At 45.9% G+C, this 22,589-nt stretch overlaps 4 protein-coding genes and 4 non-coding genes across 12 annotated transcripts; 6 read left to right on the top strand and 2 right to left on the bottom strand.

Annotated features, from left to right (window-relative positions):
* Nucleotides 1-577: 577 nt before the first annotated feature.
* LOC121606899 (fibroblast growth factor receptor 1-A-like) lies at nt 578-11,428 on the bottom strand. 4 transcript variants are annotated; one of them, XM_041937502.1, is made up of 10 exons: nt 9,100-11,428; nt 7,644-7,834; nt 7,353-7,503; nt 6,102-6,230; nt 3,698-3,888; nt 3,406-3,556; nt 2,155-2,283; nt 1,507-1,697; nt 1,216-1,366; nt 578-740 (listed from the first exon to the last, which is right to left on the bottom strand). In XM_041937502.1, the coding sequence occupies exons 1-10, from the start codon at nt 9,257-9,259 to the stop codon at nt 736-738; spliced, it is 1,449 nt and encodes a 482-aa protein (XP_041793436.1). In that variant the 5' UTR covers nt 9,260-11,428; the 3' UTR covers nt 578-735. The 4 variants fall into 4 exon arrangements, with proteins under 4 accessions (XP_041793436.1, XP_041793434.1, XP_041793433.1 ...); XM_041937500.1 differs by having other exon boundaries at nt 578-1,366; nt 9,100-9,272; nt 10,746-11,428; XM_041937499.1 differs by having other exon boundaries at nt 578-1,366.
* On the top strand, nt 11,083-11,164 carry trnas-gcu. The gene has a single exon. It is a non-coding gene; the product is annotated as a tRNA-Ser (tRNA).
* An 814-nt stretch (nt 11,429-12,242) lies between the features above and the next one.
* On the top strand, nt 12,243-12,324 carry trnas-gcu. Its single transcript has one exon. It is a non-coding gene; the product is annotated as a tRNA-Ser (tRNA).
* Nucleotides 12,325-13,024: 700 nt separating this feature from the next.
* On the top strand, nt 13,025-13,106 carry trnas-gcu. Its single transcript has one exon. It is a non-coding gene; the product is annotated as a tRNA-Ser (tRNA).
* A 340-nt stretch (nt 13,107-13,446) lies between these two features.
* On the bottom strand, nt 13,447-15,625 carry LOC121606901 (ankyrin repeat domain-containing protein 39-like). Of its 2 annotated transcripts, XR_006006852.1 has the most exons (6): nt 15,451-15,625; nt 15,153-15,256; nt 14,852-15,055; nt 14,538-14,750; nt 14,261-14,324; nt 13,447-14,080 (listed from the first exon to the last, which is right to left on the bottom strand). XR_006006852.1 is itself a non-coding variant. In XM_041937503.1 (4 exons), exons 1-4 carry the CDS (start codon nt 15,542-15,544, stop codon nt 14,604-14,606), a joined length of 549 nt encoding a protein of 182 aa, XP_041793437.1. In that variant the 5' UTR covers nt 15,545-15,625; the 3' UTR covers nt 13,447-14,603. The 2 variants fall into 2 exon arrangements, 1 of the variants encoding a protein (XP_041793437.1); XM_041937503.1 differs by having other exon boundaries at nt 13,447-14,750.
* Nucleotides 13,710-13,791, top strand: trnas-gcu. Its single transcript has one exon. It is a non-coding gene; the product is annotated as a tRNA-Ser (tRNA).
* Nucleotides 15,626-16,353: 728 nt separating the features above from the next.
* Nucleotides 16,354-21,019, top strand: kctd9a (potassium channel tetramerization domain containing 9a). The gene is made up of 12 exons (XM_041936371.1): nt 16,354-16,500; nt 16,817-16,938; nt 17,029-17,072; nt 17,167-17,263; nt 17,381-17,439; nt 17,545-17,673; nt 18,094-18,161; nt 18,252-18,347; nt 18,435-18,584; nt 18,936-19,041; nt 19,123-19,256; nt 19,445-21,019. The coding sequence occupies exons 1-12, from the start codon at nt 16,453-16,455 to the stop codon at nt 19,559-19,561; spliced, it is 1,170 nt and encodes a 389-aa protein (XP_041792305.1). The 5' UTR covers nt 16,354-16,452; the 3' UTR covers nt 19,562-21,019.
* A 668-nt stretch (nt 21,020-21,687) lies between these two features.
* On the top strand, nt 21,688-22,137 carry LOC121606187 (progonadoliberin-1-like). The gene is made up of 3 exons (XM_041936372.1): nt 21,688-21,825; nt 21,899-21,985; nt 22,090-22,137. Exons 1-3 carry the CDS (start codon nt 21,688-21,690, stop codon nt 22,135-22,137), a joined length of 273 nt encoding a protein of 90 aa, XP_041792306.1.
* The last annotated feature ends 452 nt before the right edge of the window (nt 22,138-22,589 follow it).

The following is a 22,589-nucleotide window of genomic DNA, read 5'->3' as shown; positions in this document are numbered from 1 at the left end:
TATAAAATAATCAGGATTTCTCTCTGGAATGCATAAAATGTAAATACTCAAGTACCTCTCTTGTACTGAATGTAGTACTTGAGTAAATGTACTTAGTTACTTTCCACCAGTGTCTAAAGCTTATTTTGTCACATTAATGTCTGCATTTCTTGTTTGTTGTTTCAGATTTTCAGATGGATAAAAATCATAATGATAAAAAATTTGGTAAAAGGTAACTTTTGAAATTCTGTTAGCAACATGTTCATCGTCATATTTACTGTAGCTTTCTTTTCACGAACATATTTACATTACAGGGGGGCAAAACAGAGTTTTATGTATGTACAACAGTTCCTGAATATGGACCTGGCAGACATCCACCAGGGGTGCATCAGATGGTGATTAGAGTCATGCTACATTAAACAGGAACACCAAAGCCTGTGATCAGTATAAACCACAACCAGTGAACTGATAGAACCAACGTAAACGTCAGAATGTGTATAATAAATACATGACACGTAAAACAATAGAAGAATACGTTACAACAACTCTGGTTAAAGGGAAGCAACATTAAGGAAGAGACAAAGTTAGATAAATCAAATCTTGAGTTTATTAAGCCAATAACCCAGAATGAACAGTGGTATAGTGAGACTCGGCTGGCTGAGAGAGTGCTGCTGGGTGGAGCAGAGACTTCTACACCCTGCAGAACAGACGCCATGCATCAGCACTCATGCTGATTGGCCACGGCTGCACCTCCAGTTAACCTGCAGCCCAACAGAACACAGAAAACAATGTCATGAACAGCACAATGAACACATGGACTCACCGTGTGACTCGTCTGTGTGGCTCGTGTTTGTCACAGAGTTGACAACGTGTTGTATGTGTCAGAAGGAGATCCATTCATCGGTGAGTACAGGAGTCTCATCCACCGCCAGTGAAAGTGTGAACATGATCCCAGAGACTCGCAGACCCTCAAAACGTAGCCAAGCTGACCTCTGATCAGCATGGAGCACACACTGATTGGCTGACCCTTAATATTGGTGGTCGTCCCTTCACCACCGTCAGGTATCTGAGGTCTCAGTACTAAAGACTACGTTTCTCTGTTATGGTCAAATTTGCTGAGTATGCTTGCTCACATGTTTCGAGAGAAAGGTAAGTTGAGCAACATACTGAAGAGCTGGAAGTGGTAATTAAGGTTAAATACATAGAAACATAGGAGAGAGACAGAACCACTGATACCTTCTACAACGGTCAACCATGCAGAGTGATGAGAGAACCCGAGAACATTGGCCGCCAAGCAGGTATACTCCCCAGCGTCATCAAAAGACACATTTCTCAGTTGGAGGACTTCCATTTCATACTGCATGGAGTTAAGGCCAGTGGTGGTGGTCTAGAAAATGACAAAGGAAGCAGAACCCAAGAGGGGAAAAGGGAACCATGAGTAAAGGATTCTGAAAGAGTGAATGAATGCTTTACAATAAAGACTTTAACTGGCTTGTTGCAGCAGGATTGGTCACAGTAAGCGCCTACCTTGAGGACATGGACATACGGTAAACCATCAGGACCGACTCTGCTCCCGTTGACCTCAGTGTGCTTCAGCCACTGGATATGAGCCTGAGGGTTGCTGAACACCTTGCACTCAAACTCCACGTCGCTGCCCACCACTGCGGTGCGATCAGCCGGCAGGCCAGCCTGCAGGATTGGCTTGTGGAGTGAGCGCTCTGCAACACAACAAAAACACACATGTTGGTTAACTTCTAAACTAACAGCAGTGAAGACAAACATGTAAAATCAAGCTCTTCTTCGTGTTTATTTCTTGCCAGTCACTTCCTGTCACTTTACAAGTGATGATGGTGTTTGGGTGAACACTGAAACATCTTGCTGATTGTTTCTTTTGAATAGTCCAGTGATTTTAATAAACCTTTTTTTCAAAGCATTTATTAGTAATACAGTTAAGATGTGAACAAAAAATCTGAATGTGTTTCAGTTGTGGGCACCAGTGTTACCAGTGAAAGAAGTTAGTCTGGAGCTCTGGGCTTCATTGAATCAACTGTGTACAAGTGAGTCACAGGGCAGGTCCCAGAGGAGTAATCACTGCTCTCAGATCCATCGTTGAAAACACAGTAAATAATCTTAATCTATCAAACGGATGACAAAAGGGGCGTTCTGGTGGTTTACCTGTTGCCGTGTGTTCAGGCCTTTTCCTGGCATTCCCAGTCTGTTTTCGATTCCAGCCCGGCTCCCTTTGCTGCGTGCCAAAGTCCCCTCTCTCTCTACCCCGCCTGTCCCAGGTTTCTCTGGCTGTCGCTATCCGAATGGGGCAAAAATGTAAAAATCTGTTAAAAATGAATGTAAAAAAAGGAACAGTTCAACCTGCAATGATTTATTTTTAGTGCACTATTTTATTTATTTACCAAGACAGCTTTTACTTGTTGATGAGTAGGTTGCAGTTGCCCATTTACTTTTTCAGAACTGGACTAAAATGCTGGGTTTTGGCATTTGCAAGTATTACCACTGAAAAACTTTGGATACGGCATTTTGTTGCTTTATGTTACTGGGAGATTATCACATACAACTGATCTGTGCTGGAAAAATAAATGGCAAGCGCAAGGTGGTAGGTCTCACACCTTCTCAAGATTGAGAAGCAGGAGACGTAACCACTGGACTGCGCCTCCCACACAGTGTTAAAGTGGGCCACGCTAAGCTGTCCAACTGGGCAGCAGTGTAGGATGACTTGATAGATTGTGTCTGGTAACTGGATAGGTGGAGCCTAGTTTGGGTGGGGTTTTCAATGAAACTCTCCACATCCGACCCTCAGGAATGAGACACATCCACTACAGCGAGCCAATTATCAAAGCCAGCTGCTGTGCTCTCAGCAGGAAATGACATCAGGGATACATGTCATTTGCAGCGCTTGTCAAAGGAAATCAGCTTCACACCAAATCAAATGCAAACACCAGTTAAAGAGCAGAGTGGTAGGGACAGTTCAAAGTGAAATCTGATCAGAGCTGCCAAACAACCCGGCTACAAATGTGAGCTTCTACCTGGCTGAGACCATTAGGTAGACCTCTATGTGGTCTTGTTTTTAAAATACTCCTGGCCTGTTCCTATGTGTTGATTTCTGTGTCATGGTAGACCAGGTAGCAGACAGCTCTCGGGCTGTTTGGCATTTGCTGATTTCATTTAAGAGACAGCAGAGCATGGCCCATACTCTCCCATCTAGAGAGGTTAGATGGAGCAGGAGCCATGCTGAGGACAGAGACGGGGGGGTTTTAGTACTTGTAACTCGCCCTGGCTTCCTCTCACATTTTTCAACAGAACGAGAGTCAGACCAGACCCTTTTCTGGCAAATGTGAGGGTGGACAGCCAGGCTGGGGTTGGGAAAGTGAAAAAACAGGAAACATAGGAGAGAGACAGAACCACTGATACCTTTAACAACGGTCAACCATGCAGAGTGATAAGAGAACCCGATAGAATTGCCCGCCAAGCAGGTATACTTCCCACCGTCATCAAAAGACACATTTCTCAGTTGGAGGACTTCCATTTCATACTGCATGGAGTTAAGGCCAGTGGTGGTGGTCTAGAAAATGACAAAGGAAGCAGAACCCAAGAGGGGAAAAGGGAACCATGAGTAAAGGATTTCTGAAAGAGTGAATGAATGCTTTACAATAAAGAGTTTAACTGGCTTGTTGCAGCAGGATTGGTCACAGTAAGCGCCTACCTTGAGAACACGGACATACGGTAAACCATCGGGACCAAATCGGCTCCCGTTGACCTCAATGTGCTTCAGCCACTGGATATGAGCCTGAGGGTCGCTGAACACCTTGCACTCAAACTCCACGTCGCTGCCCACCACTGCGGTGCGATCAGCCGGCAGGCCAGCCTGCAGGATTGGCCTGTGGAGTGAGCGCTCTGCAACACAACAAAAACATACAGCAAATGTTAGTGGAGAAGTTTGGTGAGCAGTGAAGCAAACACGCAACATGTAAAATCAGGCTTTAGTTGTCAGATCTATTGCTGTTGCTCCACCTCACAAGGGGGGAGGAGAGGCATTGCCTTAAGCTGCTGGGAACACCATCTCCTCTGGCAAGCACACCTAAGTGACATTTCAGTAGTCATGTGAATATTACATCTCAGGTCATGTGCTGATCATGTGACTTCTTTGTGTGTGTTTCTTGCCAGTCACTTCCTGTCACTTTACAAGTGATGATGGTGTTTGGGTGAACACTGAAATGTCTTGCTGATTCCATCCATCCATCCATCCATTTTCTTCCACTTATCCGGGGCCGGGTCGCGGGGGCAGCAGTCTAAGCAGGGACGCCCAGACTTCCCTCTCCCCAGACACTTCCTCCAGCTCTTCCGGGGGGACCACGAGGTGTTCCCAGGCTAGCCGAGTGACATAGTCCCTCCAGCGTGTCCTGGGTCTTCCCTGGGGCCTCTTTCCGGTGGGGCATGCCCGGAACATCCTCCCAGGAAGGCATCCAGGAGGCATCTGGTAAAGATGCCCGAGCCACCTCAGCTGGCTCCTCTCGGCGTGGAGGAGCAGCGGCTCTACTCTGAGCTCCTCCCGAGTGACAGAGCTCCTCACCCAATCTCTAAGGGAGCGCCCCGCCACCCTGCGGAGGAAACTCATTTCAGTCGCTTGTATCCGAGATCTCGTTCTTTCGGTCATGACCCAAAGTTCATGACCATAGGTGAGGGTAGGAACGTAGATTGACTGGTAAATCGAGAGCTTTGCCTTTCGGCTCAGCTCCTTCTTCACCACAGCGGACCGGTACAACGACAGCATTACTACTGCCGCCACACCGATCCACCTGTCAATCTCGCACTCCATCCTTCCCTCACTCATGAACAAGACCCCAAGATACTTGAATTCCTCCACTTGAGGCAGGAGCTCTCCTCCAACCCAGAGGGGGCAAGCCACCCTTTTCCAGTCGAGAACCAACAGGACAACATCATCCTCAAAAAGCAGAGATGAGATCCTGTGGTCCCCAAACCGGACTCCCTCTGGCCCTTGGCTGTTCCTAGAAATTCTGTGCATAAAAATAATGAACAGAACCGGTGACAAAGGACAGCCCTGCCGGAGTCCAACATGCACTGGGAACAATGCGAACCAAGCTCCTGCTCCGGTCATACAGAGACTGGACGGCCCATAGTAAAGAGCCCCGGACTCCATACTCCCGAAGCACCTCCCACAGAATGCCACGAGGGACACAGTCGAATGCCTTCTCCAAGTCCACAAAACACATGTGGACTGGTTGAACAAACTCCCATGAACCCTCAAGCACCCTGCGGAGGGTGTAGAGCTGGTCCAGTGTTCCATGACCAGGACGAAAACTGCATTGTTCCTCCTGAATCCGAGGTTTGACTATCGGCCGAATTCTCCTCTCCAGTACCCCGAAATAGACTTAACCAGGGAGGCTGAGGAGTGTGATCCCCCTGTAGTTGGAGCACACCCTTTGGTCACCCTTCTTAAATAGAGGGACCACCACCCCGGTCTGCCAGTCCAGGGGCACTGTCCCCAACTGCCACGCAATGTTGCAGAGGCGTGTCAGCCAAGACAGTCCTACAACATCCAGGGACTTGAGGTACTCAGGGCGGATCTCATCCACCCCCGATGCCTTGCCACTGAGGAGATTTCGAACTGCCTCTGTGACCCCACCTGAGTGATGGATGAGCCAACCTCTGGGTCCCCAGCCCCTGCTTCCTCTACGGAAGGCGTGGCAATGGGATTGAGGAGATCCTCAAAGTATTCTTTCCACTGCCCGACAATATCCCCAGTCGAAGTCAACAGCTCCCCACCTCCACTGTAAACAGTATTAGCAGTCTTTCTGATTGTTTCTTTTTAACAGTCCAGTGATTTTAATAAACCTTTTTTTCAAAGCATTTATTAGTAATAGAAGATGTGAACAAAAAATCTGAATGTGTTTCAGTAGCGGGGCACCAGTGTTACCAGTGGAAGAAGTTAGTCTGGAGCTCTGGGCTTCATTGAATCAACTGTGTACAAGTGAGTCACAGGGCAGGTCCCAGAGGAGTAATCACTGCTCTCAGATCCATCGTTGAAAACACAGTAAATAATCTTAATCTATCAAACGGATGACAAAAGGGGCGTTCTGGTGGTTTACCTGTTGCTGTGTGTTCGGGCCTTTTCCTGGCATTCCCAGTCTGTTTTCGATTCCAGCCCGGCTCCCTTTGCTGCATGCCATCGTCCCCTCTCTCTCTACCCCGCCTGTCCCAGGTTTCTCTGGCTGTCGCTATCCGAATGGGGCAAAAATGTAAAAATCTGTTAAAAATGAATGTAAAAAAAGGAACAGTTCAACCTGCAATGATTTATTTTTAGTGCACTATTTTATTTATTTACCAAGACAGCTTTTACTTGTTGATGAGTAGGTTGCAGTTGCCCATTTACTTTTTCAGAACTGGACTAAAATGCTGGGTTTTGGCATTTGCAAGTCTTACCACTGAAAAACTTTGGATACAGCATTTTGTTGCTTTATGTTACTGGGAGATTATCACATACAACTGATCTGTGCTGGAAAAATAAATGGCAAGCGCAAGGTGGTAGGTCTCACACCTTCTCAAGATTGAGAAGCAGGAGACGTAACCACTGGACTGCGCCTCCCACACAGTGTTAAAGTGGGCCACGCTAAGCTGTCCAACTGGGCAGCAGTGTAGGATGACTTGATAGATTGTGTCTGGTAACTGGATAGGTGGAGCCTAGTTTGGGTGGGGTTTTCAATGAAACTCTCCACATCTGACCCTCAGGAATGAGACACATCCACTACAGCGAGCCAATTATCAAAGCCAGCCGCTGTGCTCTCAGCAGGAAATGACATCAGGGATACATGTCATTTGCAGCGCTTGTCAAAGGAAATCAGCTTCACACCAAATCAAATGCAAACACCAGTTAAAGAGCAGAGTGGTAGGGACAGTTCAAAGTGAAATCTGATCAGAGCTGCCAAACAACCCGGCTACAAATGTGAGCTTCTACCTGGCTGAGACCATTAGGTAGACCTCTATGTGGTCTTGTTTTTAAAATACTCCTGGCCTGTTCCTATGTGTTGATTTCTGTGTCATGGTAGACCAGGTAGCAGACAGCTCTCGGGCTGTTTGGCATTTGCTGATTTCATTTAAGAGACAGCAGAGCATGGCCCATACTCTCCCATCTAGAGAGGTTAGATGGAGCAGGAGCCATGCTGAGGACAGAGACGGGGGGGTTTTAGTACTTGTAACTCGCCCTGGCTTCCTCTCACATTTTTCAACAGAACGAGAGTCAGACCAGACCCTTTTCTGGCAAATATGAGGGTGGACAGCCAGGCTGGGGTTGGGAAAGTGAAAAAACAGGAAACATAGGAGAGAGACAGAACCACTGATACCTTTAACAACGGTCAGCCATGCAGAGTGATGAGAGAACCCGAGAACATTGGCCGCCAAGCAGGTATACTCCCCAGCGTCATCAAAAGACACATTTCTCAGTTGCAGGACTTCCATTTCATACTGCATGGAGTTAAGGCCAGTGGTGGTGGTCTAGAAAATGACAAAGGAAGCAGAACCCAAGAGGGGAAAAGGGAACCATGAGTAAAGGATTTCTGAAAGAGTGAATGAATGCTTACAATAAAGACTTTAACTGGCTTGTTGCAGCAGGATTGGTCACAGTAAGCTCCTACCTTGAGGACATGGATGTGTGGTGAACCATCGGGACCAAATCGGCTCCCGTTGACCTCAATGTGCTTCAGCCACTGGATATGAGCCTGAGGGTCACTGAACACCTTGCACTCAAACTCCACGTCGCTGCCCACCACTGCGGTGCGATCAGCCGGCAGGCCAGCCTGCAGGATTGGCTTGTGGAGTGAGCGCTCTGCAACACAACAAAAACACACATGTTGGTTAACTTCTAAACTAACAGCAGTGAAGCAAACACGCAATATCAAAGACAAACACGTGTGCAATAATTCCAAAGTACACACGGCTGACAAATCAAACCTATGACTCATCAAGGTTTTGTTACTGGAAATGACGGGGGCAGGTGGCAAATAAGGTTGCCTGTATAAGTTGATGTGACGATGTGTAATTTCACAGATCTAACTGCAAAGCTTCCAGAATTTCATTCAAATATGAAGAGGTTTCATTTCAATGAATCCTGCTGCTGCTATGACTGCATTAAAATTGATTAAGGGCCATATTTTCAAAAAGCACTCCAGAAGAGAATGGTCTGTCTTGGGACCAGGACCACTGGAGATAATGACATGTTATATGTTGATATAGTTGTCCTACTACTGTCAAGTGTACCCCAAGTCTATCTCATCCAGTCACAGTCTCACACAGTTTGAAAAACATCACACCACTTTTATTTTCTCCCCTCTGGCAGAAGGTGCAGGTCACTGAAAGGCAGGACAGAAAGGTACTGACTGTGTCTCTGCACTGAGACTAATTCCACTGACCTAGCCGTGTGGTAATGAAGCCATTTTAGTGCAAATTATGCCTTTTTCAAACTGGCCTGGTGACATTGTATGTTGTAGCATCAACCTGAACAATAGGCTGTGTCATGTGCTCTCAGTGGATTCTGGACCTTATCATCCATCCAGGCCTTCTGGTTGGGGTTTCAAAACAGTCCTGGCACGAGGAGAGAAGATCCCTGGGCCATATCTGCACTGTCCTGATGGATGGTCTAACTGTGTACGAGTTGTCTATGCTGATAGTGAATGGAAAATAGGAAAATCTGCAGGGTGTTCATACAGTTTATAGAGCCCAAGCAGAGGGAGGTCGTTGTACCTGCTCTGAGCTCAGTGACTTTGTGTTGTTCGTTGTCAGACAGCTGATTCCACATTAAACGTCATTGCAAACATGTTCCATTTGTTGAGTTTTCATGTCCCGAAACCTCTCACCAAATGTCTGAAGGAGTTTTCACACACAAGCAGCTTATTCAGATGTTAGCAGCTTTAGTTATTGCACAGCAGGAACATGCACAGCGCTTCCTCTTTCCAGCTGTCACAGCTTTAATTTCACTTCACATGATTTCACTTTTGACAGCAGATTTTATGTTTTGTGTTGTTTTATTGCCTGAAAAAAATATAGTATTTCTGAGTTGCCTGATGGGCCGAACCAGATGACATTTTTTCTTACCTTTAGTGTTGGCAGGCTGGCACTGGGTCCTTAAAACTTGGGCGAATAAAGCCAGAAACAGAAGTACACTTGGCCTCATCAGCATCCTGCTGAGGGAGCTACAACTGTTGATTTCTCTGCGACTGCAACTCTGTTCAGACCTTTGGGGCATCAGCATCATTCACAGTGCTAAGCTAAAAACAAAGCGAAAACAATAAAAAACAAATAAATGCATGACCACGGCAGCAACCTTCATCTATACTCTTGTTGACAAGGAAATTCCTCAAATGTCAAAAAAGAAGAAAATATTCTGTCTCAAGGTTTAAGGTGGGTACTTCAACTTTTAGGCCTGCTTGTACAAAAACACAGATAAGAGCCTGCAGAGCACCAGGCACGCTCTGATAGCTCAGGCTAACAAACCATGGACACGTCTTGCTCACTTCTTAGGAATTAAAACATTTGGTTTTCAAAAGTAACTGAGCTCATACCACTCAGACAATTCTGCATCGAGTTTTTGTTTTTGCTGCTGGACCACTGCTGAGGTGGAAGGATGTGCAGTACCCTCCAACACAGGGCACAGTGCAGTGGGCGACCCTCACATGAACATCCGCTCGCATCATCACCTCTGCAGCATCTGGCCACAGAGATTAACACTTGGTCATCGTGGCTCTGTGAGCAATGAGTCGGTTTTTGAGAAAGCTCCAGGAGAAGTGCTTCTGCTGTCAGAGAGAAGGAACAGAGAGTCGGCCATGTTCCCTTGGTCACCGCGACAACCGTCAATAACTGAAAGAGGAGGAAGTTGCTTCCTCAACACTTAGTGAACTTCTGCTCTCACAGGAGCGAGAGTTAAACATGTCGTGGCCACTGTAGACGCTGCTTTTCACTCCACCGGATGCACCTGAACGTGTTTCAGAAGCTTCCCTGAAGGGACGAAGGAGGATGAGTGACTACAATCAACTTACAAGTAAAACTGAAACTCACGCAAAGCTTGTAAGGAAAACTTTCATTCCACACCATGTGTCTTGATGAACCCAGTTAAAATAAATGCAATCATACAACACACGTGACAATAATTCTGCCCATTGCAAAAGCTAAGACTAAGCTTTGACTTGTAACTCTGCACACTCGTCACAGTGAGAACGATGGGTCCATTTACACTCACTCCCATTTTCCCTCCCAGGAATAGTCGTGTTAAATGGCCACTGTCATGAGTCATCAGGTTGTGTTTGTTCAAATAGAGTCAGATTCAGGATCTTCCTCCAAACACGTCCTCAGTATGTGAACCCCCCAGACGTGACCCACAGGAGAGTTTTTTGTGCTCACGTTTCATATAAAAGTCTGACCGAGAAGTGTTGTCCTCTGTGGGAAAAAGCTAAATCCTAAGATAGCCTCAGTAATTACATAATAATAATTGTGGTTTTGAACTTGAAAACAACTTCTCATTGTTGACTCGCTTACTGTCTAATCTTATCAAATCCACACAGAAGCAAACAAACTGAATGACCTGAAAGTGCTTAAAGCACGACACACAGGATGTTCTTCCTGTCATATTGATTGTAAATCTCAGTTTTACTGTGTAAACACAGAAATTCCAACTGCAACATTAAGAACATTTAATATTTCACTTAAGTTCACTTCAAAATCCAGTGTATGTTTTTTCCTCTTACCTGTAGTGCTTTTTATCCATCTATGAACCATCTATATCCATCAGATGTGAGGTGAATTACACATACGCTCAGTGACAGAGTGTAACTGCTATGACCCTGCATGAGTTTATCGACCAGACTTTATTCTGATCTGACTCGTGATCGTCCCAACAGAAGAGAGAATACTGACATCTTGTGGAGAATTCAGGCATCGATCCCACTACCCCTCACATGCCAATCAATATTTCCCCTTGGAACCAGCAGAAAACACGAAATGACAAAAGTTGACTCAGGTTCAGCGTTGGTTGCCTTTGATGCTAACACGTTACAACGGTCACCATAGAAACCACATATAAGAGACGAGGTGGCCGAGTGGTTAAGGCGATGGACTGCTAATCCATTGTGCTCTGCACGCGTGGGTTCGAATCCCATCCTCGTCGTTGCTTGTATTGTGTCTAGTTACTTAAAATGGAGCGAACATGACAGTAGAAACAGATCACAAGTGGCCTCTGTTAGTTAGTTAGTTAGAACTTGCGGAGCTTTTCATTGATTGACATCATGGCAGATGAAAATAAGTTCTGCTCTACCATATTGCATTTGACTGATTGGGGCTGCCCTATGTCACCAGATCTGTTCATTATTTTTAACCCTCTGGGTTGGAGGAGAGCTCCTGCCTCAAGTGGAGGAATTCAAGTATCTTGGGGTCTTGTTCACGAGTGAGGGAAGGATGGAGTGTGAGATTGACAGGTGGATCGGTGCGGCCGTTGCGGTCGTTGTACCGGTCCGTCGTGGTGAAGAAGGAGCTGAGCGGAAAGGCAAAGCTCTTGATTTACCAGTCAATCTACGTTCCTACCCTCACCTATGGTCATGAACTTTGGGTCATGACCGAAAGAATAAGATCTTGGATGCCTGTGAATATTCTCATTCATCCAGGTCATTGTAAGCTTTAGGGCATTCGATCGTTCGCAACTGGACCTCGTCAGTTTGTCTTAGAAGACGTTTCGCCTCTCATCATCAATGCAATGCATTGGACTAGAGCTGTCCTATCTAGTCTGGTTGCGTACGAACTGATGAAGCCTGCTCGGATGAGAGGCGAAACGTCTTCTAAGACAAACTGACGAGGTCCAGTTGCGAACGATTGAATGCCCTAAAGCCTAAGATCTCGGATACAAGCGGCTGAAATGAGTTTCCTCCGCAGGGTGGCGGGGCGCTCCCCTAGAGATAGGGTGAGGAGCTCTGTCACTCAGGAGGAGCTCAGAGTAGAGCCGCTGCTCCTCCACGCCGAGAGGAGCCAGCTGAGGTGGCTCGGGCATCTTTATCGGATGCCTCCTGGAAGCTTTCCTGGGAGGGTGTTCCAGGCATGCCCCACCGGGAAGAGGCCCCGGGGAAGACCCAGGACACACTGGAGGGACTATGTCGATAAGATTATTTACTGTGTTTTCAACAATGGATCTGAGAGCAGTGACTACTCTTGATGCTAACAAGTCAGAACGGTCACCATGGAAACCACATATAAGAGACGAGGTGGCCGAGTGGTTAAGGCGATGGACTGCTAATCCATTGTGCTCTGCACGCGTGGGTTCGAATCCCATCCTCGTCGTTGCTTGCATTATGTCTGATTACTCAAAATGAAGTCAACATGACAGTTAAAACAGTCAGTCATCCAGAAATATGCACTTGTACACTGTTGGTTCAATGAAGCCCAGAGCTCCAGACTAACTTCTGCTACTGAAACACATTCAGATTTACCCTCATTACATCTGGGTTTATGTTACTTCCCTTCGCCCTGGCGAGCTGGTTGTAACAACTATTAGAAAGAAACAATCAGCAAGACTGCCATTACTGTTTACAGTGGAAGTGGGGAGCTGTTGACTTCGACTGGGGATATTGTTGGGCGGTGGAAAGAATACTTTGAGGGTCTTCTCAATCCCATTGCCACGCCTTCCGTAGAGGAAGCAGGGGCTGGGGACCCAGAGGTTGACTCATCCATCACTCAGGCTGAAGTCACAGAGGCAGTTCGTAAGGTCCTCAGTGCCAAGGCATCGGGGGTGGATGAGATCCGCCCTGACTACCTCAAGTCCCTGGATGTTGTAGGGCTGTCTTGGCTGACACGCCTCTGCAACATCACGTGGCAGTTGGGGAGAATTCAGGCATTGATCCCACGACCCCTCACATGCCAATCAATATTTCCCCTCTGAATCAGCAGAAATAACGAAATGACAAAAGTTGACTCAGGTTCAGCGTTGGTTGCCTTTGATGCTAACACGTTACAATGGTCACCATGGAAACGACATATAAGAGACGAGGTGGCCGAGTGGTTAAGGCGATGGACTGCTAATCCATTGTGCTCTGCACGCGTGGGTTCGAATCCCATCCTCGTCGTTGCTTGCATTATGTCTAGTTACTCAAAATGAAGTCAACATGACAGTGGAAACAGTCAGTCATCCAGAACAATGCACAGATCACAAGGCCTCTGTTGGTAATGGCTGACACAGGCAGGACTTTGTGTGGAGCTTTTCATTGATTGACAGCTGCGTCAAGGCTTGCATTTGACTGATTGGGGCTGCCCTTTGTCACCGGTTCTGTTCATCATTTTCATGCACAGAATTTCCAGGAGCAGCCAAGGGCCAGAGGGAGTCTGGTTTGGGGACCACAGGATCTCATCTCTGCTTCTTGCGGATGATGTTGTCCGGATGGCTTCTTTGAACCAGGGCCTCCAGCATGTGTTGGGGCGGTTTGCAGCCGAGTGCGAAGCGGCTGGTATGAGAATCAGCACCTCCAAGTCCGAGGCCATGGTTCTCGACAGGAAAAGGGTGGCTTGCCCCCTCACAATCACTTCAGTCTTGTTCTCATTAAAATTTAAAAAGTTTCGAGACATCCAAGCTTTGACATCATCTAAACAGTTTAAAAGTTGACTCAGGTTCAGCGTTGGTTGCCTTTGATGCTAACACGTGACGACGGTCACCATGGAAACCACATATGAGTGACGAGGTGGCCGAGTGGTTAAGGCGATGGACTGCTAATCCATTGTGCTCTGCACGCGTGGGTTCGAAGCCCATCCTCGTCGTTGTTTGCATTATATCTAGTTACTCAAAATGAAGTGAACATGACAGTGCAGTGTAAACTAGAAACAGACCACAAGGGCCTCTGTCGGTAATGGCTGATTTTTCATTGATTGACAGCTGCATCACGGCAGATGAAAATAAGTCCAGCTTATTGCGTTTGACTGATTTGTGATGTTTTCCTAGATTCTAAAATCAAAAGCAAACAAAATTGAAATATTATGTCTTTACTAACCTTCATTTGTTGCAACACTGGTTTGTAAAACATCCCACCGACAGGTTCTAGGTCATAATCTTTCAGTTTGTACACACAGGGAGTAAACGAGATACGTGAATAAGTAAGTATATGAGAAGACAGCAGTAGTATTTCCATCTCTTTCAATAGATATGTAAATATCATATGCAAATATCCTATGTGAAATAATGTGAATTCAGTCTGTTTTACTTATTCTATTGTTGACTTATTTATCATACCTTGCTCAGTCATCCTGGAGCCACGTTCAATGAGCTTTCTGGCTCAAAATGTTGCACTTTGACGCTGGACATGGACATTTTACAGGTTTTAATGCATTTTAGGAGGTGTAATTATTACAGAAGCAGTGAACTAGAGCTCAAAAACAGGACGATGTTTATGTTATGAAGCCAGAAAATAACGTCCTGTTCATCCAGTGGCTCTTTGATGGTGTTCAGTTCAGACAAAACCAGTCAAATGAAGTGAAATGAGTGTCATCCTGGTTAACATGGACCTCACCTACTGTGTTTTCAGCTCATATTATTTGCCTGCAGTAACTCATGTCCAGATGCGGTGTGTCTGTCGTCACCGTGGTGGTTTTAAGAGCTCCTGCAGATCTCCCTGTGGTGCCAGCTGGTAAGGGAGCTGGAGCCTCTTGTTCACCTGGCTGCAGAGTGCTGGACGGTGCTCCAGAAGCAGCTGACAGACCTCCTGATGACCCTGTTCTGCAGCCTGCTCGAGCATTCAACAGAACAAATACGGGCACAGATTAAACCAGTATCAAACTGTCTCTCTGGAACGCTTTCAGGATCTTATTGCTGACAGTTCTGTACCTTATGTAAAGGTGATGCACCATCATCATCACAGAGCAGTGGGTCCGCTCTGTGGTGCAGCAGCAGTCGAACCACATCCAGGTGACCACAGTAAGCCGATCGATGGAGAGGTGTGGCTCCACCTGGTGTCCGGGGAGATGCACAAGCACCATTCTCAAGAAGAAACTCACACACGGCCTGACGACCACTGCGACTCGCATAGTGCTGCGACAAAACACAGCAAAATGACTCAGGAGGTTGGACACATGAGAGCAGTGGACACTAAAGCATGCACAGCCAAACATCGTCCCAGCACACACACCAGAGCTGTGTATCCAGCTGAGTCTCTCAGGTTAGGGTCTGTGCCCTTCTGGACCAAGGACGAGACCCTCTCCAGGTCTCCATCCATTGCAGCAGACCAGATACCTGCACAGAAGAATGACACACAGCAAGTTCGTGTACTCCACTGAAACATCAGTCAAAGCAGAAAGGAAAATGAATTTTAGCTAGGAAGCTAAAACATTTGAACATTTTGAAATTATTCATAGAAAACTAATATTTCTGTATTTTAAAACACTATTAGAACCACGGTTGAACTCAGCCACCACATGAACGCAAACCTCGTTCAAAATCCATTTCATTCAGCGTCTGGTGAACACTGGGAGAGGAGACAGGATGGGAGCAACACGCACAGTGGGGGCTGTCAGACGCCATTGTGTTAACTGGAACAAACAGGATAAAAACACACACATTCAAACCTGAGGCTGAACACTAGTTTGTGAGTGAGGCTGTGAGTCAACATTACGCTGTTTGACAGTTCCGTGTTTCTTCTTCTATCGTTAGTGGTCGACAACTTGGTGGTGCAACACCACCACCTAGAGGAATAGTACAAATAAAGTGAAGAAGCCAATTAACGTTTAACTGAACGACAAAAAAATATGTTGAATAATAATTCAGGTTGATATGCATTATGGCATTAGCGTTATTTTTAGGACAACACGAAAAACCCTCAAGATTGCTAAACGTTTGCACGAGACCACCAGACGTAAACGTGCTTATGTGTGAAAGATTCGACCAATTGCAGAGCTGCCGTCAGGAGGCACCCTTCAGGAGCTCGCTGATTTGGTGGGAATTTTTGGGGTAGACAAGAGGTAGCACAAAACTTTGTGCTGTGGCTGCATAATGATTATGTAATACGAACTAATGCACTGGTGCAGCACATCATTTCATTGTTTTAAACATACGCATTTATAAATAGCAACAACCTACTCGTCACTTTAGTTATTAAACTTTGATATCACTGGCTAATTGCGCCAATCGTGCAATGTACGTATGTGATTCGTTCATAATACAAAATAACAATGATTACTGAGACCACGATTGTAAATGTCTTTGAGAGCGTGAAATATTAACTATTACCCATTCCCGAGTTTAGGAGTGCACATACAACTTGATAATTCCTATTTTTCCGATAGCTAATGAAGGCATCTTCTGTCTCGTGTTGTTGTCTCATGCAGCTAACGCTAGCTAGCAAGTTTGAATCGGCAAGCAAGTGTTAGCTGACAATCGCTGCATTATCGTAGTCATTGTAACGAAGTACTTATAACCAAAGCGCCTGAAGAATGAGAAGAGTTACCTTATTTATTAACGGTACATCTAAAAATGGCAAGGTGGGTTTTCGGTTATTTATTGAGGGAGGTTGGGCCGCAGAATGACTGGCTTTTTCCACTGAACGTACATACGTGTTTCATTAACGCTAAAGCTACATATCGCTAATCTTACACTGTACCTACTAGCTGTTATTAACAATAGTGATATGAAGTAAAGCTAAACGTTCGTGTTTATGTCAGTCTTTCCACTGTAATAGTTAAATGTTAGCTCTGCTCGGTTAAACTGCTAACTGGGACTCATTAATCATGTAGCTAGAAGTGACCTATTCTGTTTAAGGCAATAACAGCCCACTGATGTCCAACCTTCTCTTTGTAGGTTGTAGCAGTGTACGGGACCTTGTCCGACTTACTATCCGTAGCAAGCAATAAGTTAGGGATCAAAGCCTACAGTTTGTACAATGGCAAGGGTGGTCTCATAGATGACATTGCGCTTATAAGGTAAGCTGGATCACACGATGATGATCGATATGTTACTGAGTGATGTGGACTCATCGTGTGACTCGTCTGTGTGTCTCGTGTTTGTGACAGAGATGACGACGTGTTGTATGTGTCAGAGGGAGATCCATTCATCGGTGAGTGCTGTCATGTCTGCTGCAGGAGTCTCATCCATCAGTGAGAGTGTGAACATGGTCTCAGAGACTGTCTCTTCTCTTTTTTATATCACAGACCCTCAAAACGAAGCCAAGCTGACCTCTGATCAGCATGGAGCACACACTGATTGGCTGACCCTTAATATTGGCGGTCGTCCCTTCACCACCACCAGGTATCTGACGTCTCAGTGCTGTTTTGACCAATGATAAACACGGTGCTAAAGATCATGTTTCTGTGTTATGGTCACATTTTCACGTATTGTCTTCTTTGCCAAATGTGTGGCGTTCAGGAGCACTTTGGTCAGCAAAGAGCCAGAGAGTATGCTTGCTCACATGTTTCGAGAGAAAGGTAAGTTCAGGCTGCAGAGCAGATGAGCCCATCAGTCGGCATTTCACCTTCGTTTTATGTGAGCCTCCTTTTTGAATGGGTTTTGTCAACCTCTGTTTGCTCCAGATGTGTGGGGGAACAAGCGGGACGAGCATGGGGCTTACCTGATCGACCGCAGCCCTGAATACTTTGAGCCTATTCTCAACTATCTGAGACATGGTCAGCTCATTATCAATGAAGGCATAAATATACGAGGTGAGCTCTTTGACTAATCCTAAACGATGACGTCCACCTGAGTTGTAATATTCCCTCAGCAATTTCCTGTTAAAATCTGACATTAAGCACTGATTGGTAATACTGACGCACCGGATGGTTTGTTAAGCAGAACCATCTGCTGGTAAGTCGTCCCTGGAAGCTGTTTGGAAAGAGGCAGGTGGCTTCATGTCATAAAGTCCGGCAGCTCAGAAGAGTGGGCGCACGTACAGTAGCGCCATTTATAATGCCAGTATTTCCTCGTGTGACTCTGATTGGTTCAAAACGACTGTGGTTTTGCCACAAAAGCATACCTTGATGCCTGGCAAGATGGATTTCCGGCTCACGTGATCTCATGTGATCTCGTGAGTCCAGCTGCCTCACGAGTAACAGGTTGGTAGCTTTGTCCTGAATGTCTTCCAGGTGTCCTCGAGGAGGCTCGGTTCTTTGGAATTGAGCAGCTTGCTGAACAGCTGGAAGTAGCAATCAAGGTAATCTGAGTTGTGCAGTAGTTTCCAGTCAGTAATGTGATCACTCCCTTGAATGCATCGTGATTCACCTCGTGTTCGCTTTCACAACAGAACTCACAGCCACCTGAGGACCACTCTCCCATCTCCCGCAAAGAGTTCGTTCGTTTTCTTCTGGCGACACCCACCAAGTCAGAGCTTCGCTGTCAGGTACAGCGGAAGGGAAATCTTTTCTTTTACTCCATCAGTTCATCATATCAAGTCCGTATTTGACTCTGTTACTCTCACTGTTTTCAGGGTCTTAATTTCAGTGGCGCTGATCTGTCCCGACTGGATTTGCGCTACATCAATTTCAAGATGGCTAATCTCAGCCGCTGCAATCTGACACATGCCAACCTGTGCTGTTCCAATCTGGAGCGGGCCGATCTCTCTGGAGCCAACCTGGATGTAAGTCTGACATCTCAACGCGGTAACAAAGCTCACAGCCTCACTGTGGCGAAGCGAACGTTTCCTTCTTCTCTCTCAGTTGTGTTATTTTTAATTGTTGGCCTTCCTGCTGGTGAACAATGAGCTTTTGGTTTTTGGCCACTTTACACCTGCTGCCCCCTCATATGTGTGGAGGAAGGACCATTCTGTTCTTAAACATGTTTGCCAATGACACGCACCTACTCTCACAGTCACCTCACTAGAGAAATAACAAACAGACAGTTTTTCCTCAATCTGGTTACTTAATTTCTTGTTGGGTGCAGCTCAGTGTGAACTCATGATCCCGTTGGATCTTTGCGTTGTCTTTTGAAGGGTGCTAACTTACAGGGGGTGAAGATGCTCTGTTCTAATGCTGAGGGAGCGTCACTCAAAGGATGCAATTTTGAAGATCCGTCTGGGCTGAAGGCCAATCTGGAAGGTAATCTGTCACAACTCTTAACCACAGTAGACGTAGTTTCAACTTTGTGTTCATGTTTTAAGCGGCTCGTCTTGTAATCAGGTGCTAACCTGAAAGGAGTCGACATGGAAGGAAGCCAGATGACCGGTATCAACCTGCGTGTGGCCACTCTGAAAAACGCAAAGCTGAAGAACTGTAACCTGCGGGGAGCCACTTTAGCAGGGACCGATCTCGAGGTGAGTTCTGGCTGTTTGAAGGGATTATCTCTGAAAACGCTCATCTTGACTCAGATGGTGAGTGAAATTACCAACTAGTGTGAATGTCGTCCAGCCTGCTTCTAGGACACGTGTCTATACATCAGTTTCATTGCAGGAGTCATTTAACCCTCCTGTCTCACGGCTCTGTCTCTGCCGCCTTGTTGCAGAACTGTGACCTGTCCGGCTGCGACCTGCAGGAAGCCAACCTGAGAGGGTCCAATGTGAAAGGAGCCATTTTTGAAGAGATGCTGACCCCCCTGCACATGTCGCAGAGTGTCAGATAACTCTGCTCACACCTGCGGGTCCAGCATGGGCCACAGCTGGCTTCTTTACTGCTCTTTTCTCCAGCCTCTCGTGCAGCATATTCCCCTACTTTCAATCTCTCTGTACCTGTCTGCAGCACAGGTAGCTGTATGCACATCCCTGGCATTCCACCTATATTATGTTAGCTTTAAATATCTTGCACTAGAATTTATTCAGGGTTGTCTACGTATGTGTGTATGGTAGGAGGTTTGTAAATGTTCAGCTGCGTATATCACCAAAACAGAATAATGTTCCTCGTGTATGTAGATGTGTGTGGATGCAATCCAATGACTATACTCATTTCATGTTTTACATAATTTATATTCACTCTGTTACTTGACATGTTAGTGGGAGTCAAAATCCGATTATCTGTGCGCAGTTAAGTTCAGAGCCCTGAGCTTCGCCGACTGCTGCTGTAGCAGAAATAGAAAAGTCACCTACCAACGACTGTGTCATGATATATTCCTCTTTAAACGTGTAACTTCATTTTGCTGGATTCAACATAAAGGAAGCGATGCAAGCCAAAGCCATAGCAATAGCACAGCCTAAAAGGCTACAAGTGCTGTTAGTGCACCATGAAACTATGCGACAGGCTAGTTTTAAACACAGCTTGGGGATGCAATACATGATTTACAGCTGTGATGTTCTCCTTTCCTACTTTGTGTCATTGTTTCTTCCCTTGTTTTGCGCTCTGTGAATCTACCTCTTTTTAAGCTGGAACCACAGCTGCATGCGTTTGACTGTGGCACTGCTTGTTGTCATGTTCATGTACGTCGGTCATTATTCTTCCCCTGACGAGAAAAGAACTTGTGTGCTTTAACACAAAGACATTTTCACGTGTTCATGTCGTCAAAGTGGGTTCGCCTGGAAACATATTCCCATGTATCGAAGTATATCACTTAGTCATGCTTTGAACTTATTTGCACACGTATATGTCGACTTGTACCACGTTATAACGTTTCACCAAAAATGTTTGGTGCTTGTAATCTTATGTAAATCGAATCCAGTGTTTCCAAAACTTCCTGAAGAATCGTCGGTAGCGTGGACAGGTGTTGTCGGCCGTTTTGTGGAGGATCTCGCTTCAGTCCTCTGCCGGACGGCGTCCGTTAGCGTGCGCGAGGCCGTACTCATCTCTGACTGGTGAAGTTTCTCTGTAGCTCGAAGCTGCTCTGATGCAATACTGTTCACTCGGTTCAATCGTAGGTACCCGGCCTGTGAGAATGAATGATGAAGGCAATCACTGTCTGCTTCACCGTGAGTGTGAAAATCAGTGGAAGAGCTATGGTTATTTATTTTGATACATCTCACTGAATGCAATATGGAGCAAAAGTTGGTTTGTGTTTGAACCAGGGAGCAGCGTCGGCCTCCCTGTCTGTGATTATTGCACTCGACCGTGGAAATTTATTTCCATAAATGACTGTTATAAATAAACTGCTATGAAGAAGAAGAAAAGGTCTTTGTCATCTGATTTTTATTGTGTGTGTGTGTGCGTGTCCACAGCTGATCTCACGTCCCACTGGACCAATCAGCACAATCACATTCATGGCTGTTTGCTCAGAAATGTCTCATGCTTTCTTAAATTCCCAGTTTTTGAAGAAGCCGTGTTACTGCCTGCTCTGTTTCTCACCACCTTTGACTCCTCGCTCCTCTCAACCGGCCTGCAGGAGCTGCAAGTGATCAACAACTGCTTCACCCACATGACCCCAACATGCGTCCTCCTCCGGTTCGCCGTTTGTTTTGTCTCAGTTATGAATGAATGACGTTCAAAATACACACAAGTACCGGAAAAGCAGGCAGGAAACACCTGAACGAGGCTGATGGTTTGTGTTCTTTTGGTGAAAAGGCCAAAATCACGCATCTTTTAAACAGCTCTGCAGGTCGCCAGTAAGTGCTGCTTAATCCCACTTTGTGACCCCCTGTGGTGAAGTGTTGGGCTAACAGGAAGGCTTATATAAACCTTGGACAATATTCTGCAGCAGGACTCACGAAGGACAGCAGACATCAAACAAGGTAAGTCTGAGAACTGTGACAATAAATTAGACTACAGGGACTTTTTAGAGCTCAGTAACATGCTCGTATATGTGGTATGAAGCTGTTTCCCCTCAGAATGGCTCCTCAAAGCTTGGCGCTGTGGCTGCTGCTGGTGGGCACAGTGCTGTCGCAGGGCTGCTGTCAGCACTGGTCATATGGACTGAGCCCGGGAGGGAAGAGGGAGCTGGACGGCCTCTCGGACACGCTGGGAAACGTAAGCCTCCGTCAGCCTTGCTGCTTTCCCCTCCGCCCTTTTGCACACACTCATCTGGTTTTTTCTCCGGCAGATAGTCGAAGGCTTTCCCGCCTGCAGCGTTCTGGGCTGTGCAGAGGAATCTCCTTACCCCAAAGTTTACAGGATGAGGGGATTTCTTGTAAGTTTTGCTGATTTGTAATTCTGTGTGTGGTTTTTGGTTTGATCTCGTGGTTCTGATTGTTTTAATCTGTTCTCCTGGTTTAATCTCTTGCTCTCTTTTAGGACAGTGTCTCCAACAGGGAAAATGGACACAGAACATATAAAAAATGATGAGTTTGATTCTACAATAAATATTTATGTCAGTATATCACAAGTGTTGTGGTTATTGATTGAGCTGATCTGTACTAAAATATGCACATTGCTTCTGGTATTGTTCTGATGCTGAATGGGAAACCCGGCTTGTTTTGGTTGGTTTGGCTGAAGTCTGAACACAACAGTGGCTTTCAGGTAACGATGTGGCAGACGTGTTCAGGATATCTGATGGCCTCATGTGCAGCATGATTTTATCTGTTTAACAGCTAGTAAGCAGGAAGATTAGAGAGAATTTTAGTGCATTTGAAACGAGAGATTAATCTACTGTACATGGTCTTTGATGATAGTTATAATAATCTTTATTTGTATCAAACCTTTCGTACAGGAATTGCAGCTCAAAGTGCTTCACAACAAAGAAACCACCTGCACCAAGAGCTTCATATAAAACACATAAAAGCAGGGAAAGAAAA

Source organism: Chelmon rostratus, chromosome 5, assembly GCF_017976325.1.
Source record: "Chelmon rostratus isolate fCheRos1 chromosome 5, fCheRos1.pri, whole genome shotgun sequence".
NCBI lineage: Eukaryota > Metazoa > Chordata > Actinopteri > Chaetodontiformes > Chaetodontidae > Chelmon > Chelmon rostratus.
Note: the sequence above shows the minus strand (reverse complement) of the source record. Positions and strands in the feature narration are given on the sequence as shown.